The sequence below is a fragment of the Macaca mulatta genome, chromosome 9 (genome assembly GCF_049350105.2).
Source record: "Macaca mulatta isolate MMU2019108-1 chromosome 9, T2T-MMU8v2.0, whole genome shotgun sequence".
NCBI lineage: Eukaryota > Metazoa > Chordata > Mammalia > Primates > Cercopithecidae > Macaca > Macaca mulatta.
This window is the reverse complement of record NC_133414.1, coordinates 131959352-131973442: the sequence shown is the minus strand read 5'-3', so window position 1 is coordinate 131973442 and position 14091 is coordinate 131959352. Positions and strand designations below refer to the sequence as shown.

At 40.8% G+C, this 14091-nt stretch overlaps 1 protein-coding gene across 2 annotated transcripts in view; it reads left to right on the top strand.

The window, feature by feature from the left end:
* Positions 1-14091, top strand: part of MCMBP (minichromosome maintenance complex binding protein) — a 44678-nt gene that overhangs the window by 2181 nt on the left and 28406 nt on the right. For both annotated transcript variants that reach the window (XM_015148311.3, NM_001257663.1), the window contains 3 exon segments: positions 11470-11555; positions 12174-12314; positions 12430-12471. In XM_015148311.3, the coding sequence (XP_015003797.1) occupies positions 11470-11555; positions 12174-12314; positions 12430-12471 (269 nt within the window).

Sequence of the window (14091 nt, the reverse complement as noted above, 5' to 3'; positions counted from 1 at the left end):
GATTTGAATGTATTTGTGTCAAGTTTTGTCTCCTAAGTGTATGATCCTAAGGGACACATCTCATCATAGTACAGGAAGGATATAACTTAGATATAAAATAATAGCTTTAGAGTATTTTATAAATTCTATGGATTGTTGTGGGAACTTGAAGTTTGTTGATATGCTTCTCCCCAGAATGTCTTGTTCCCATGTATGTTGTGTCTTACAGAAAAATCATGTGTTTGTAGAAGCTATCACTGTGATTATATTGCATATCTTTACCATAACAGCATTACAAGTATGTTTGTGTGATAATGTACAGGCACTTTTTGGTTTGATAGGAAATTGTTTTCCACCCAAATAGGTAATGCATATGTATTGTACAAAAAGAAAAAAAACAGTTCAGTAACATATAGCAGAAAAGGAAAGATCTTTAAAGATCCTTCATCTTCAAGATAACCACTGGTTCGTGGTTGTGTAGTTTATATTCTCTGCATATATTTAGACAGTTTTTTTAAACTGAAAAGTTAAGTTTGGTTGTGTGTTTTATTTTGAAATATGCATTTCTTTTTCTTTTTTTTTTTTCTTTTTTTTTGAGACAGTCTCGCACTGTTTCCCAGGCTGGAGTGCAGTAGCATGATCTCGGCTCACTGCACCCTCCACCTCCCGGGTTCAAGCGTTTCTCCTGCCTCAGCCTCCCGAGTAGCTGGGACTACAGGCACGCGCCACCACGCCCGGCTCATTTTTGTATTTTTAGTAGAGACAGGGTTTCACAATGTTGGCCAGGATGGTCTCGATCTCTTGACCTCGTGATCCGCCTGCACTTCTCAAAGTGCTAGGGTTACAGGCGTGAGCCGCTGTGCCCGGCAGCCTGAGTTTTTCCCTTTCTTATTGTCCTTGCCATATAGTGTTGTATAAACTTACTAACCCTGTCATATGTTTTAAGTTAGATGTCACAGTAATCTAGAGTGTACTGTCCAGGGCAGTAGCCATGTGTGGCTGTTTAAACGTAAATTAATTAATAATTACACAAAATTAAAAATTCAGCTCCTGGGTGTTACCTCATTTTAAGTGCTCATTAGCTACATGTGGATAGGGAGTATTGTATTAGCACAGATCTAGAAATTCCTAACATCAGGAAGTTCTATGTACGGTGCTCATCCAGAGTACACCACTTTTTAGCACGTGATGCTAGTTATTTTGGATAACCAGCTAATCACTCTCTTTCAGGATCTGAATTTGGTCACTGTGTCTTATCCTAGGGGTGGGTGGGTGGGTGGGTGGGTGGGTGTGTGTGTGTGTGTGTGTGTGTGTGTGATGGAGTTTCGTTCTTGTCATCTAGGCTGGAGTGCAACAGTGTGATCTCGGCTCACTGCAACCTCCGCCTCCCAGGTTCAAGCAATTCTGCCTCAGCCTCCGGAGGAGCTGGGATTACAAGCGCCTGCCACCGTGCCCAGCTAATTTTCTTTTTTTTTTTTTTTTTTTTCTTTGAGACTGAGTCTCGCTCTGTCGCCCAGGCTAGGGTGCAGTGTTACAATCTTGGCTCACTGCAGCCTTTGCCTCCTGGGTTCAAGCGATTCTCCTGCTTCAGCCTCCCGAGTAGCTGGGATTGCAGGTGCATGCCCCCATGCCCAGCTAATTTTTGTATTTTTAGTAAAGATGGTTACACCATGTTGACCAGGCTGTTCTTGAACTCCTGACCTAGTGATCCGCCCACCTCAGCCTCCCAAAGTGCTGGGATTACAGGCGTGAGCCACCGTGCCCGGCCCAGACCCTCATCTCCAATGCTACTGTCATAATTAAGGCCATTATAGGCCGGGCGCGGTGGCCCAAGCCTGTAATCCCAGCACTTTGGGAGGCCGAGACGGGCGGATCACGAGGTCAGGAGATCAAGACCATCCTGGCTAACCCGGTGAAACCCCGTCTCTACTAAAAAATACAAAAAAAACTAGCCGGGCGAGGTGGCAGGCGCCTGTAGTCCCAGCTACTTGGGAGGCTGAGGCAGGAGAATGGCGTGAACCAGGGGAGGCAGAGCTTGCAGTGAGCTGAGATCTGGCCACTGCACTCCAGCCTGGGTGACAGAGCGAGACTCTGTCTCAAAAAAAAAAAAAAAAAAAAAAGGCCATTGTAGTCTCTCTCCTGGATGCTGGAACAGCCCTCTAACTGGTTTCTTGCCTCCAGTCTTGCTTCTCTTCCACCTTCCACACTGGAACCAAGTCCTTCAGTGACTTCTTGTTACCCTTACTATCTGATCCAGGCCTTTTAAAGTGGTTTATGAGGCCCTTGTTGTCTCCACCCTTGCCTTGCTCTCAGTCTTTATCACTGCGTGCCCCCTCCTCATACTCTCCATCCCAGCCACGCTGAACCTTCTTTCAGTTCTTTGATTTTGAACCTGTGTCTAGGCCTTTTGCATCTGCTATTTTTTGTGCCTGATTCCCCCTCCGATCCCATGTCCACTTTTCTGGCTAAGTCTTTTTTTTTTTTTTTTTTTTTTTGAGATGGAGTCTTGCTCTGTTGCCCAGGCTGGAGTGCAGTGGCCGGATCTCAGCTCACTGCAAGCTCCGCCTCCCGGGTTCACGCCATTCTCCTGCCTCAGCCTCCTGAGTAGCTGGGACTACAGGCGCCCGCCACCTCGCCCGGCTAGTTTTTTTGTATTTTTTAGTAGAGACGGGGTTTCACCGTATTAGCCAGGATGGTCTCGATCTCCTGACCTCGTGATCCGCCCGTCTCGGCCTCCCAAAGTGCTGGGATTACAGGCTTGAGCCACCATGCCCGGCCGGCTCTGGCTAAGTCTTACTTTTCCTTTGGGAACCTAAGTTAGGTACCAAAGTAGGGTACCCCTGCTCCAGGGTACTGCAGGATCCTATTATACATGTCTTTGAAAAATAGTGTGTAAAGCGCATTGTTGAAATTCCTTATTTCAGAAGTTCCTTTGCTGGATTTTGACCCTGCGAATTCGGGCCTGTATCTGCATTACTCACCACTGTATTCTAATTTCCTAGAATATGCCTTGTACGACGAGAGTGCTCAGTGGACACTTGTTGAACAAAAGCAGTGGAAAGACTGATTAATCAGAAATGTTGTTAATTGAAATGGCTAGTGAGATCATGAATCTCAAAATTTTTCTTTTCTTTTTTTTTTTTGGAGTCAGAGTCTTGCTCTGTTTCCCAGGCTAGAGTGTAGTGGCGCGATCTTGGCTCACTGCAACCTCCGCCTCCTGAGTTCAAGCCATTCTCATGCCTCAGCCTCTCGAGTAGCTGGGATTACAAGTGTGCACCACCATGCCCGGCTAATTTTTGTATTTTTAGTAGAAGACAGGATTTTGCCATGTTGGCCAGGCTGGTCTCCAACTCCTGGCCTCAAGTGATCCATCCCTCCCCTGCCCCCTTGGCCTCCCAAAGTGCTGTGATAACAGGTGTGAGCCACTGTGCCCAGCCTCTTTAGCTGTTTTGCCTTCAATTATTGGTTAGACCAAGATCATTATTCTGATTATATTTAAGGTTCTTTGGTTGTATCTAACAGAACTAGACTAGCTCAGGCAAAAAAGAGCAGTGTTGGGTGGAGGGGGACAGAGCAGACTATTTTATCACTAGCGTTTTAGAGAATTTAAAGCAATAATAAAATGAACTAAAAGTTAGTTGGTCTGCTTTTTATTATCACCATGAATCTAAGCACACAATCCATTCTCTTATTGTCTGTACCCACCTTGGACCTCTCCTACCACTCTGTCCTTGGTAGGCCACTGAAAAAAGTTAATTTATATTAAGGCTATAGAACCCAACAGCAGGGAGAGTGGTTGGGTATTCGAAGAGACTGAGTGGAATCAGGAACTGGAAAGCTAGCAGGAATCCAAGCAACTCAGTATTTCTCTCTTGGGCTACATTCATCTCTGCACACTTTATCTTTCTCTACTCCATGTCTCCCAAATTTACTTGTTCTCAGTTCCAACCCACGCTAGCTAGCATCTTTATTTTCAGGCATAGAAAATCTGATTGACACAACATGGAGTCAAGAATCCATTCACTCAGGGATCAGTCATCTGTGGCCATGGCACAGAGTTAGGTGGGACAGTCGTGACTATTACCCACACCTCAACAGTGGGGGCGTTCTCAGAGAAGAAGAATAGCTCTGGCAGCCATGGCAAATGGCATACGTAGGAGTTTTTAAGTTATAATAACTTACACATGGTTTTAAAAATTCAACATGATGGTATGAACTGAGTGAAAGTATGTGCTCCCTCCATTGAAGTAACCACTTTTTTTTTTTTTTTTTTTTTTTTGAGATGGAGTCTTGCTCTGTCCCCCAGGCTAGAGTGCAGTGATGCGATCTCGGCTCACTGCAACCTCTGCCTCCCAGGTTCAAGCAGTTCTACTGCCTCAGCCTCCTGAGTGGCTGGGACTACAGGCGCCCATCACCACACCCTGCTAACTTTTTGTATTTTCTTAGAGATGGCGTTTCACTGTATTGCTCAGGCTGGTCCAAAACTTTTTTTCCTTTGAAATATAATTCACATAACAATGTTTACTATTGTAAAATGTACAATTTAATTTTTTTAACTGCATTCATAATGATGTGCAACCATCATCACCACTATTTTTTTCTTTGTCTTTTTTGTTTTCTTTTTCTTTTTTTGAGACGGGGTCTCACTCTATTGCCCAGGCTGGAGTGCAGTGGCGCAGTCTTAGCTCACTGCAACCTCTGCCTACCGGGTTCAAGCGATTCTCTTGCCTCAGCCTCCCAAGTAGCTGGGATTACAGGCATGCACCACCATTTCCGGCTAACTTTTGTATTTTTAGTAGAGACGGAGTTTTACCATGTTGGTCAGGCTGCTCTTGAACTCCTGATCTCAGGTGATCCACACGCCTTGGCCTAGCAAAGTGTTGGGATTACAGGCGTGAGTCACCACGCCTGGCCGCCACTATCATTTTCATCACTCCAAAAAGAAACCCCATACCTTTAGCAGTCTCTCCCATTTCTTCCCCTCTTCCATCCTCTGGCAACAAGTATACTTCTGGCCGTGGATTTACCTATTCTGGACGTTTCGTGTAGATGGGATTATACAACATGTGGCCTTTGGGCTCTGGCTTCTTTTCATTTACCATGATATTTTCATGGTTCATCCATGTCATGGTATGAATCAGTACTGCATTCCTTATTTTATCTATCTGTCTGTCTATCTATCTATCTGTCTGTCTATCTATCTATTTTTAAGATACAGAGCCTAGCTCTGTCATCCAGGCTGGAATGCTGTGTGGCAAGATCATGGCTCACGGCAGCCTTGAACTTCCAGTCTCAAGTGATCATGCAGCCTCAGCTTCCTGAGTAGCTGGGACTACAGGCGTGTATTACCACACCCAGCTAATTTTTAAATCATTTTTTGTAGATTTGGGGTCTCACTATGTTGTCTAGGCTCCACTCACACTGCCTCGGCCTCCTGAAGTGCAGGGATTACAGATGTGAGGCACTATACCCAGTCTGCTTTCCTTTTTCTGACCGAAAATAACATGCCATTGTGTGTCTATACTGCATTTTGTTTATCCACGTATTTGCTGATGGACACTTGGGTTATTTCCTGGCTGTTGTAAGTAGTGCTGCTATAAACATTCATGTACAAGTTTTTGTATGAATAAATTTTTTGGTTCTTTCCCAGATATACCTAGGGATGGAAGTGCAAGGTCATATGATAGTTTTATATTTAACTTTTTGAGGAATTGCTAAACTTTTCCACAGTGGTTGCACCATTTTACTTCCTGAGTTCAAGCAATTCTCCTACCTCAGCCTTCCAAGTAACTGGGATTACGGGTACCCGCCACCAAGCCCAGCTAACTTTTGTATTTTTAGTAGAGATGAGGTTTCACCATGTTGGCCAGACTGGTCTCAAACTACTGACCTCAGGTAATCTGCCTGCCTTGGCCTCCCTAAATGCTGGGATAACAGGCATGAGCCACCATGCCCGGCCTAAAATGCTTTTAAGAAAGGTTGTGTGAGAAGAGAACAAGAGGCACATTATATAATGTTAAAACAGTCAGTTCACCAAGAAGACCTAACTATATATGCACCAAGCAACAGAGCTTCAAAATATATGAAGCAAAAACCATCAGAAGTAAAAGAAGAAATAGACAAATCTGCAATTGTAGTTAGATATTTTACTACTCCTCTCTCAGTGCTTGACAGAATAGTGGATAGAAAATCAAAAAGAATACTGAACAACACAAAACTGCACAACACTGTCAGCCAAGTAGATCTAATTGACATTTGTCTACCTAATGACAGCGGAATACACATTCTTTTCAAGTGCTTTTCAAGTGCGCATGTAGCATTCACCAAGATAAACCATATTCTGGGTCATAAACCAAATAGTAAACTTTATGTGTAAAAAGAACACTTCTAAACAATCCATGGATTAAAAACTCTCAAAGAAAAGCTTTAAACATTGTGAACTAAACCAAAATGAAAACTCAGCATATCAAAATTGGTGGGATACAGCCAAAGATGTGCTTAGATGCATTAACTGACTTTATTAGAAGAGAAGGTCTCAAGTGAATAATTTAAGCTTCCACCTGTGAAACTAGAAATGAAGAGCAAAATAAACCCAAATTAAACAGAAGAAATAATAGAGAACAAAAATCTGAGAAATAGAAAACAGGAGAAAAAAAAAATCAGTGAAACTCAAAGCTCTTTAAAAAAAAATCAAAATTGTAAACCTCTAGCAAGACTGGCAAAAGAAAAAAAAAAGGAAAACAAATTACCAATATTAGAAAAGAAAAAAAGGAAGACAAATTACCAATATTAGAAAAGACAGAGGAGATACCACCGTAGACTGTACAGGCATGAAAAGGATAATACAAATAGCTCTGCATATATAAATTCATCAGCTTCGATGAAATGGACCAGTTCCTCAAAAACCACTGTATTAGTTTTCTATTTCTCCTATAACAAATTACAAATGTAGTGACTTTAAAACAAAGGGTTTTTATTTACAGTCCTGGAGACAGAAGTCTGACATGGGTCTTACTGGGATAAAATCAAATTGTTGACAGGACTTGCATTCCATTGTGGAGGCTTTAGGAGAGAATCTGTTCCTTGTCTTTTCCTGCATCTAGAGTCTGCCCACATTTCTTGGCTTGTGGCCCCCTTCCATTTTCAAAGACAACAAGTCGAGTTGTTCTCACATCTTACTCTAACTTCCTCTTTTGCGGCATCCTTCCACATTTAAGGACCCTTGTGATTACATTGAACCCACCCAGATAATTTGGTTTTTTAAGTTCAACTGATTATTAACCTTAATGCCATCTGCTACCTTTGGAGATTAGGACATGAATATCTTGGTTGGGTGGTGGGGGGTGGCATTATTCTGCTGATCGCAACCATAAGCTATCCAAACTCGCCCAAGTAGGTAGCCAACTGTCCCCATGGCCCCATTTCTCTCTAGGCTCCCCCCAGAACTTCTGTTGTACTTTCTCACTGAATTTACCTACCTAGTCTAGTTAACTCATATAAGTAGAATCATACAATACTTCACCTTTTATGTCTGGCTTATCTCACTTAGCATAATGTTTTCAAGGTTTGTTCCTGTTGTCCCCATTGCTTTTTTTCTTTCTTTCTTTCTTTTTTTTTTTTTTTTTTTTTTGAGTCTGATCCTCACTCTGTCTCCTAGGCTGGAGTGCAGTGGTGCAATCTCAGCTCACTGAAACCTCCGCCTCCTGGATTCAAGCGATTCTCCTGTCTCAGACTCCCGAGTAGCTGGGATTACAGGCATGTACCACCACACCCGGCTAATTTTTGTATTTTTAGTAGAGACGGGGTTTCGCCATGTTAGCCAGGCTGGTCTCGAACTCCTGACCTCAGGTGATCCTCCCGCCTTGGCCTCCCAAAATGCTGGGATTACAGCGTGAGCAAACGCACCCGGCCCTCGCTGCTTTTTAATAAAGATACAAAAGCTAATTCAAATGGAAAAAGGATATTCTTTTCTACAAAGACATGAACAATTCAACATTTACATGCAAAAATAAAAACCTCAACCTATACCTTGTATTTCATATAAAATTAAGTCAAAATGGATCATAGATCTAAGTATAAAACCTGAAACTATAAAACTTTTAGAAGAAAACAGATCTTTGTGACCTGGGGTTTGGCAATGAGTTCGTAAGACATGACACCAAAGGCACAGTGTATAAAACAGAAATTTGATAAACTGGGCTTCATCAAAATTAAAACCCTTTGCTCTGTTAAAAAAAAAAAAAATTAGGAGCGTGAAAAGACAGGCGATACACTGGGATAATATATTTGAAAATCCAGTATCAGAAAAAGAACTTGAATCCAGAATATAAAAGAAAACACAGTGGTAATTTAAAAACTCAATTTAAAAAGGGGCAAAAGATTTAAGTAGATTTAGATAGATATTTCACCAGAAAGGATACAAGGATGGCAAATATCCCCCTGAGAAGAGTTCAGCATTGTTAGCCGTTAGGGAAATGCAAATTTAAGCCATGGTATTACATATTAGAACAGCTAAAATTTAAAAATACATAGTGATAATACTGGTACTGGCAAGGATGCGAACAGCTGGATCTCTTAGCAAAACGGTGCAGCCACTCTGGAAGACAGGTAGAATCTTAATCGTACATTTACCACGTACTCAACTGTGTCGTATCTAGATATTCATTCTAGAGAAATGAAAGCTCATGTTCACGTGAAAATCTGTAGACACGTGTTTTATAGTTTTGTTTATAGTTGTCAAACCTGAAGACAATCTAAATGTCCTTCAACAAGCAAATACATAAACAAATTGGTTGTTATTCAGAGGAATAATAACAATAAAAAGAAATGAAGTATTGATATACAGATGTGTTAGGGAGTCCCATAACCACCCGTATGCTTGAAGATTTACTAAAAGGACTTGTATGATTCATTGTATAGTTGTACGCCTCCTAAGATTAATTGTAGCAATATAGTAAGGATACATAGTTGGATCCTAAGGACACACATGGAGTCTGGAGGAATCCAGTGTCTTGATAATTTTTTCTTTCTGCGCGGTGGAGGGGGCAGGGGTGGGGGACGAAGTTTTACTCTTGTCGCCCAGGCTGGAGTGCAGCGGGGCAGTCTTGGCTCACTGCAACCTCCACCTCCCGGGTTCAAGCGAGTCTCCTGCCTCAGCCTCCCGAGTAGCTGGGATTACAGGCGCACACCATCACGCCCAGCTGATTTTTGTATTTTTAGTAGAAAAGGGGTTTCGCCATGTTGGCCAGACTTGTCTCAAACTCCTGACCTCAGGTGATCTGCCCATCTTGGCCTTCCAAAGTGCTGGAATTACAGGTGTGAGCCACCACGCCCAGCCAAGAGAATTTTTTCATTTCAAGCGCACAGGCAGGAGGATCGATCACTTGAGCCCAGAAGTTTGAGACCAACCTGGACAAGATAGGGAGACCTCCGTCTCTACAAAAAGACTTAAAAATTAGCCAGGCGTGGTGGTACGTGCCTGTGGTCCCAGCTACTTAGGAGACTGAGGCCAGAGGATCACTTGAGCCCAGGAAATTAAGGTTGCAGTGAGCCAGGACCACACCCCTGTACTCCATCCTGGGTGACAGAGCAACACAACACCCTGTCTGAAAAAAGAAAATTGTATTTATATACATTCCAGTAACTTAGAAATAACTTGCTGCTCCCCAGTCACTGCTTGATGTAGCTTTACTATTTGTTACGTGGTATTCTCACAATTTTTACACAATTGCAGGCAAAATAGTTGGTGTGGCAGTCATGGCTGTGTCTTTTGTTTAAACATCCATTTTGACTACAAGCGAAAATACCCACTTATGTTTTACCCAATTCACTGTATCTAGTAGAGCAGCGATTCTTAAACTTCAGTATGCATTATAGTCAGTCACCTAGAGGGCTTTTTAAAACATGAATTGGTAGGCCCCACCCCTAAGAGTTTCTGATCCTGTGGTTTGGGGTTGGGCTGAATAATTTGCATTTCTAGTAAGTACTCAGGTGATGCTAATGATGCTGGTCAGGGAACCAACTTTGAGGACCAGTTTGTTAGTGGATTTAACGCCTGCACATTAGAATCACCTGCGGAGTCCCCGTCCCTGCTTCTTTTACAGAACTGGCTCTTGTCCAGTTAAGTAAACGTGTTTGTGAGTCCTGCTCAAACATGGTGTTAGGATTTTATGGTCCTTTTCCACAGATGCAGCTCCATAACAAGTGTAGACTTTTTATTTTTTACTCCCAATCTTCGTAACACTTGTGTGATAACTATAAATGGTGGCAGGAGTGGCCAGCTGTGTGGTTTGGTGGTTTTAGTTCACATAAATCTGTATTCCGTCAATAGCTCACTTTTTGGTCTTGGCCAGTTCCCATAAGTGCCTCCTGTACATAGCTTGTTAATTTTAAGGACTAAATAGTAACTACACAGTAGAGAAACTGGCTGTCACTTTGGGTGATCAAAATTAACATCACCAATGAAGGGAAGATGGGCATCATGTCTTTTCAGACACCTGGAAGGACAAACATCACTTATACGGCAGTTTGACAACATCATTTAAACAGCAGTTTGGTTATACTTGATTGGAATGCGATCATAAGAGAACCAACAGATCCAGATTGAGAAGCATTCAATTTTTTAAAAAGGACCTTATTCTTCTTAAATAGCAATATCATAAAATATAAAGTTTGCAGAACTATTCCATATTAAAGGAGATTAAAGAGATCTGATAGCTAAATATAAAAGTGATCCTAAGCTGGGTCCTGTACTGAAGGGGAAAAAGTGCTGTAGAGGATAGTATTGGGTCATATGACAAATTGGAATATAGATGGTAGACCAGATAAAAAGTATTGTGTCAATTTTGAATTTCTTGAGGTTGATAACAGTACTATGGTTAGTACTGTTCCTTAGGAGACACACTGATAATATTTGGAGGCAAAAATACCTGATAGTGCAACTTAATCTTAAATGAATCAGAAAAATATAAGAGATGGAGCAGATGATAAGCAAATGGGGCAAGGATACAAGTGTTCTTTCCAACTTTTTTGAATCTAGAATTATTCCCAAATGAAGTTATAAACAAAAAAATTTCAGCTCTTTATTTCAGGATAGTTGTAAAGATAAACAAAAAACTATATAAAAATGTATTAAAAGAACAGAGTGCTTTACAAGCAGTGGCTCAAATGCTGCTGAATCTAGGTGGCCTTGCATCACATTCTGTAGGTGTCCCCAGCTACACTGTGGGTGCCAGAGAGCCTGCAGGAGGTCAGCATCCTCCTGATTTGTAACTGTCCCTCCCCCCGCTCAGTACAGCTTCTTGAATGTGTCTTGTGTAGTACTTCAGACACACTGAAGTGTAAAATTCATCCTATCTAAAATTCATTCTATCGTAGAAGCAAATTTTAGTTTGTTTTCTGCTGGCTAAACTATTGTGTGACTCACCTGATCATAGTCTCTTATTATTTATTGCATATACATTAGCTTTGAAAAGTATATTTCTCTTTCAGCACAAAATGGAGTTAATCCTGACTGGGAGAAGAAAGTAATTGAATATTTTAAGGAAAAGCTGAAGGAAAATAATGCTCCTAAGTGGGTAAGCTTATTGCTATTTTCGAGGGAGAAGGTTGGGCAGACTACAAAGTTTCTCTTAGTAGAGTAACTAAGTAACCCCCATGTAATTTAAAAATATGTAAATTAATGTGTACTTCTGCTTCAAGTACATTTGTATTAAAAGATTTTGGTCTTTTGCTAATTAAGTTTAAGCAAATAAATACTTATACATTATGCCTCTAGGTGGCAGTAACTGACTGTGTTACTTCCTGAGACACATCTTTAGTTCCAAGAGTCAGTCAGTTACCTTTGTTTTATTACCTTCATTTTAAAAGAATTGGCATGTGCTAGTTTTAAGAGAAGAGCTCAACAAAGTAAATGCCTTTTTGATCATTGAAAAGTGTTCTGAATTAAAAGCATTTTTTAGCATTCTTTTACATTATGGTCAAATGTTATCTAAAACTTGGAAGAAATGGAAGAGAACTTGGGTTCCAGCAATTATGTTGACCATTGAGATCATTTGGCTCCCTGACGAGGCATGGGGGGTGTGTGTGTGTGTGTGTTTAACAATTTTGAGTCTGGACATAAAGTTTGTGTATATATGCTTAATGTTGTATAGACAGGATATTTAGTTGACTTAACTTGATTATTTTCCTTTAAGGTACCATCACTGAACGAAGTTCCCCTTCATTATTTGAAACCTAATAGTTTTGTGAAATTTCGTTGCATGATTCAGGATATGTTTGACCCTGAGTTTTACATGGGAGTTTATGAAACGGTTAACCAAAACACAAAAGCACATGTAAGTATTGCTGTTTTCATGAATTTGTGGTATTAATTTTGTCCTTGTACTGTTTGTGGTAGTTTTGGTTCTGATATATTGATATAATTCTGTTTTTCTATGTTTTGGGTCATAGGTTCTTCATTTTGGAAAATATAGAGATGTAGCAGAGTGTGGGGTATGTATCTTTAATATATATAAAACATTTTTAGTAAGAATTTTTTCCTAAACAGAGAATTTGTTTGTTTAGCTAATCTTAGATTTATTTATCTTGTGTATAAGTTACAAGAAATCACGTGAAATGTTTTCCTTGTTTGACTTTATTTAGGAGTTTGATGTGACTTTTTTTAATCCTCCAGAGATCTTTTAGAAGGAGAAATACTGTTAATGCCAAAATTAATTCCTCTCTCCAATATCTGTATATAATATATGTAAAACAAAGTACCCTAGGGTGCAAAATTAAGTCGTTTTTAATTCCTTCAAAGACAAAGCCAGTGGTGGCCGGGCGCGGTGGCTCAAGCCTGTAATCCCAGCACTTTGGGAGGCCGAGACGGGCGGATCACGAGGTCAGGAGATCGAGATCATCCTGGCTAACACAATGAAACCCCGTCTCCACTAAAAATACAAAAAAATTAGCCGGGCGTGGTGGCAGCGCCTGTAGTCCCAGCTACTCGGGAGGCTGAGGCAGGAGAATGGCGGGAACCCGGGAGGCGGAGCTTGCAGTGAGCCGAGATCGCGCCACTGCACTCCAGCCTGGGCGACAGAGCGAGACTCCGTCTCAAAAAAAAAAAAAAAAAAAAAAAAAAAAAAAGACAAAGCCAGTGGTAATTCCACTGTTTCTTTCATAGAAAACTGTCAGAATCAGCCTATAACACAGAAATCTAATGAAATACTCATTCCTAGGTAGCTCCAAGATGAGATTCAAAAGTCATATATTATTCCCTAGGAAAGGCATATTCTCTTTCATATATACTTAGAAAACTCTAAGAAGTGGAAAGGACCCAAGAGACATCAAGTTTGAGCCTAATACATACAAGCAAGGATTTTTTGTTTGCTTTTCTCTCTAGGCCCAAAGTACCTTTTTCCTAGAATGAGTCTTTTATTTATGACTCTTGAGCAGCATATGTACCAACTCTCTATTAGCCTCTGGTAGTGTCACACATGCACAGCCTCATTTATTTTATTGACCCATTTCCAGATGCTGGGATTACTGAGTTACATTAATACTCAGCTTTTTCTAGTATACAGTAATGTAATATGTTAGCCTAATGTGTTAGGGCTCCTTAAATGAGGAATACCGTAATCATTAATGTAGTTGATCCATTAAGCTGGGCACAGTATTTGTTTTATGGAAACACTCTAAAAGAAAAACAGACCTGAAGTTCATCGTGTGTAAGATTACATAAATCTGTCTTTCAAATGAGTTCATTACTCTAATTGTCGGAAGTTACATTTTTGTTTAATATCATCTTTGCAGTAACCTTCCAAATTAGGGCAGTTTTTCTGTCCAGATCTGCCTACTGAACTAGAATATTTAATTAGCAACAACTGTTGTGAATTAACAGACTGATATTGGGGTTTGATAAATCAGTTTCCTAAGGTTTGGGTAAGCCAAGAGTTAGACTCCAAGAATATAAAAAGGCCTAGATAACCTCATAAAAGTAAGGTTCTAGATCCACAAAGCAGAGAACTAGACCCAGATTATAAGTCACTCCACAGAGGTCCCATTTTTCTGGATTTGAGGGAGGAAGTGTTTGATGACTGTATTTGAAGTGATTTTATATCAGTTTTCTTTGAA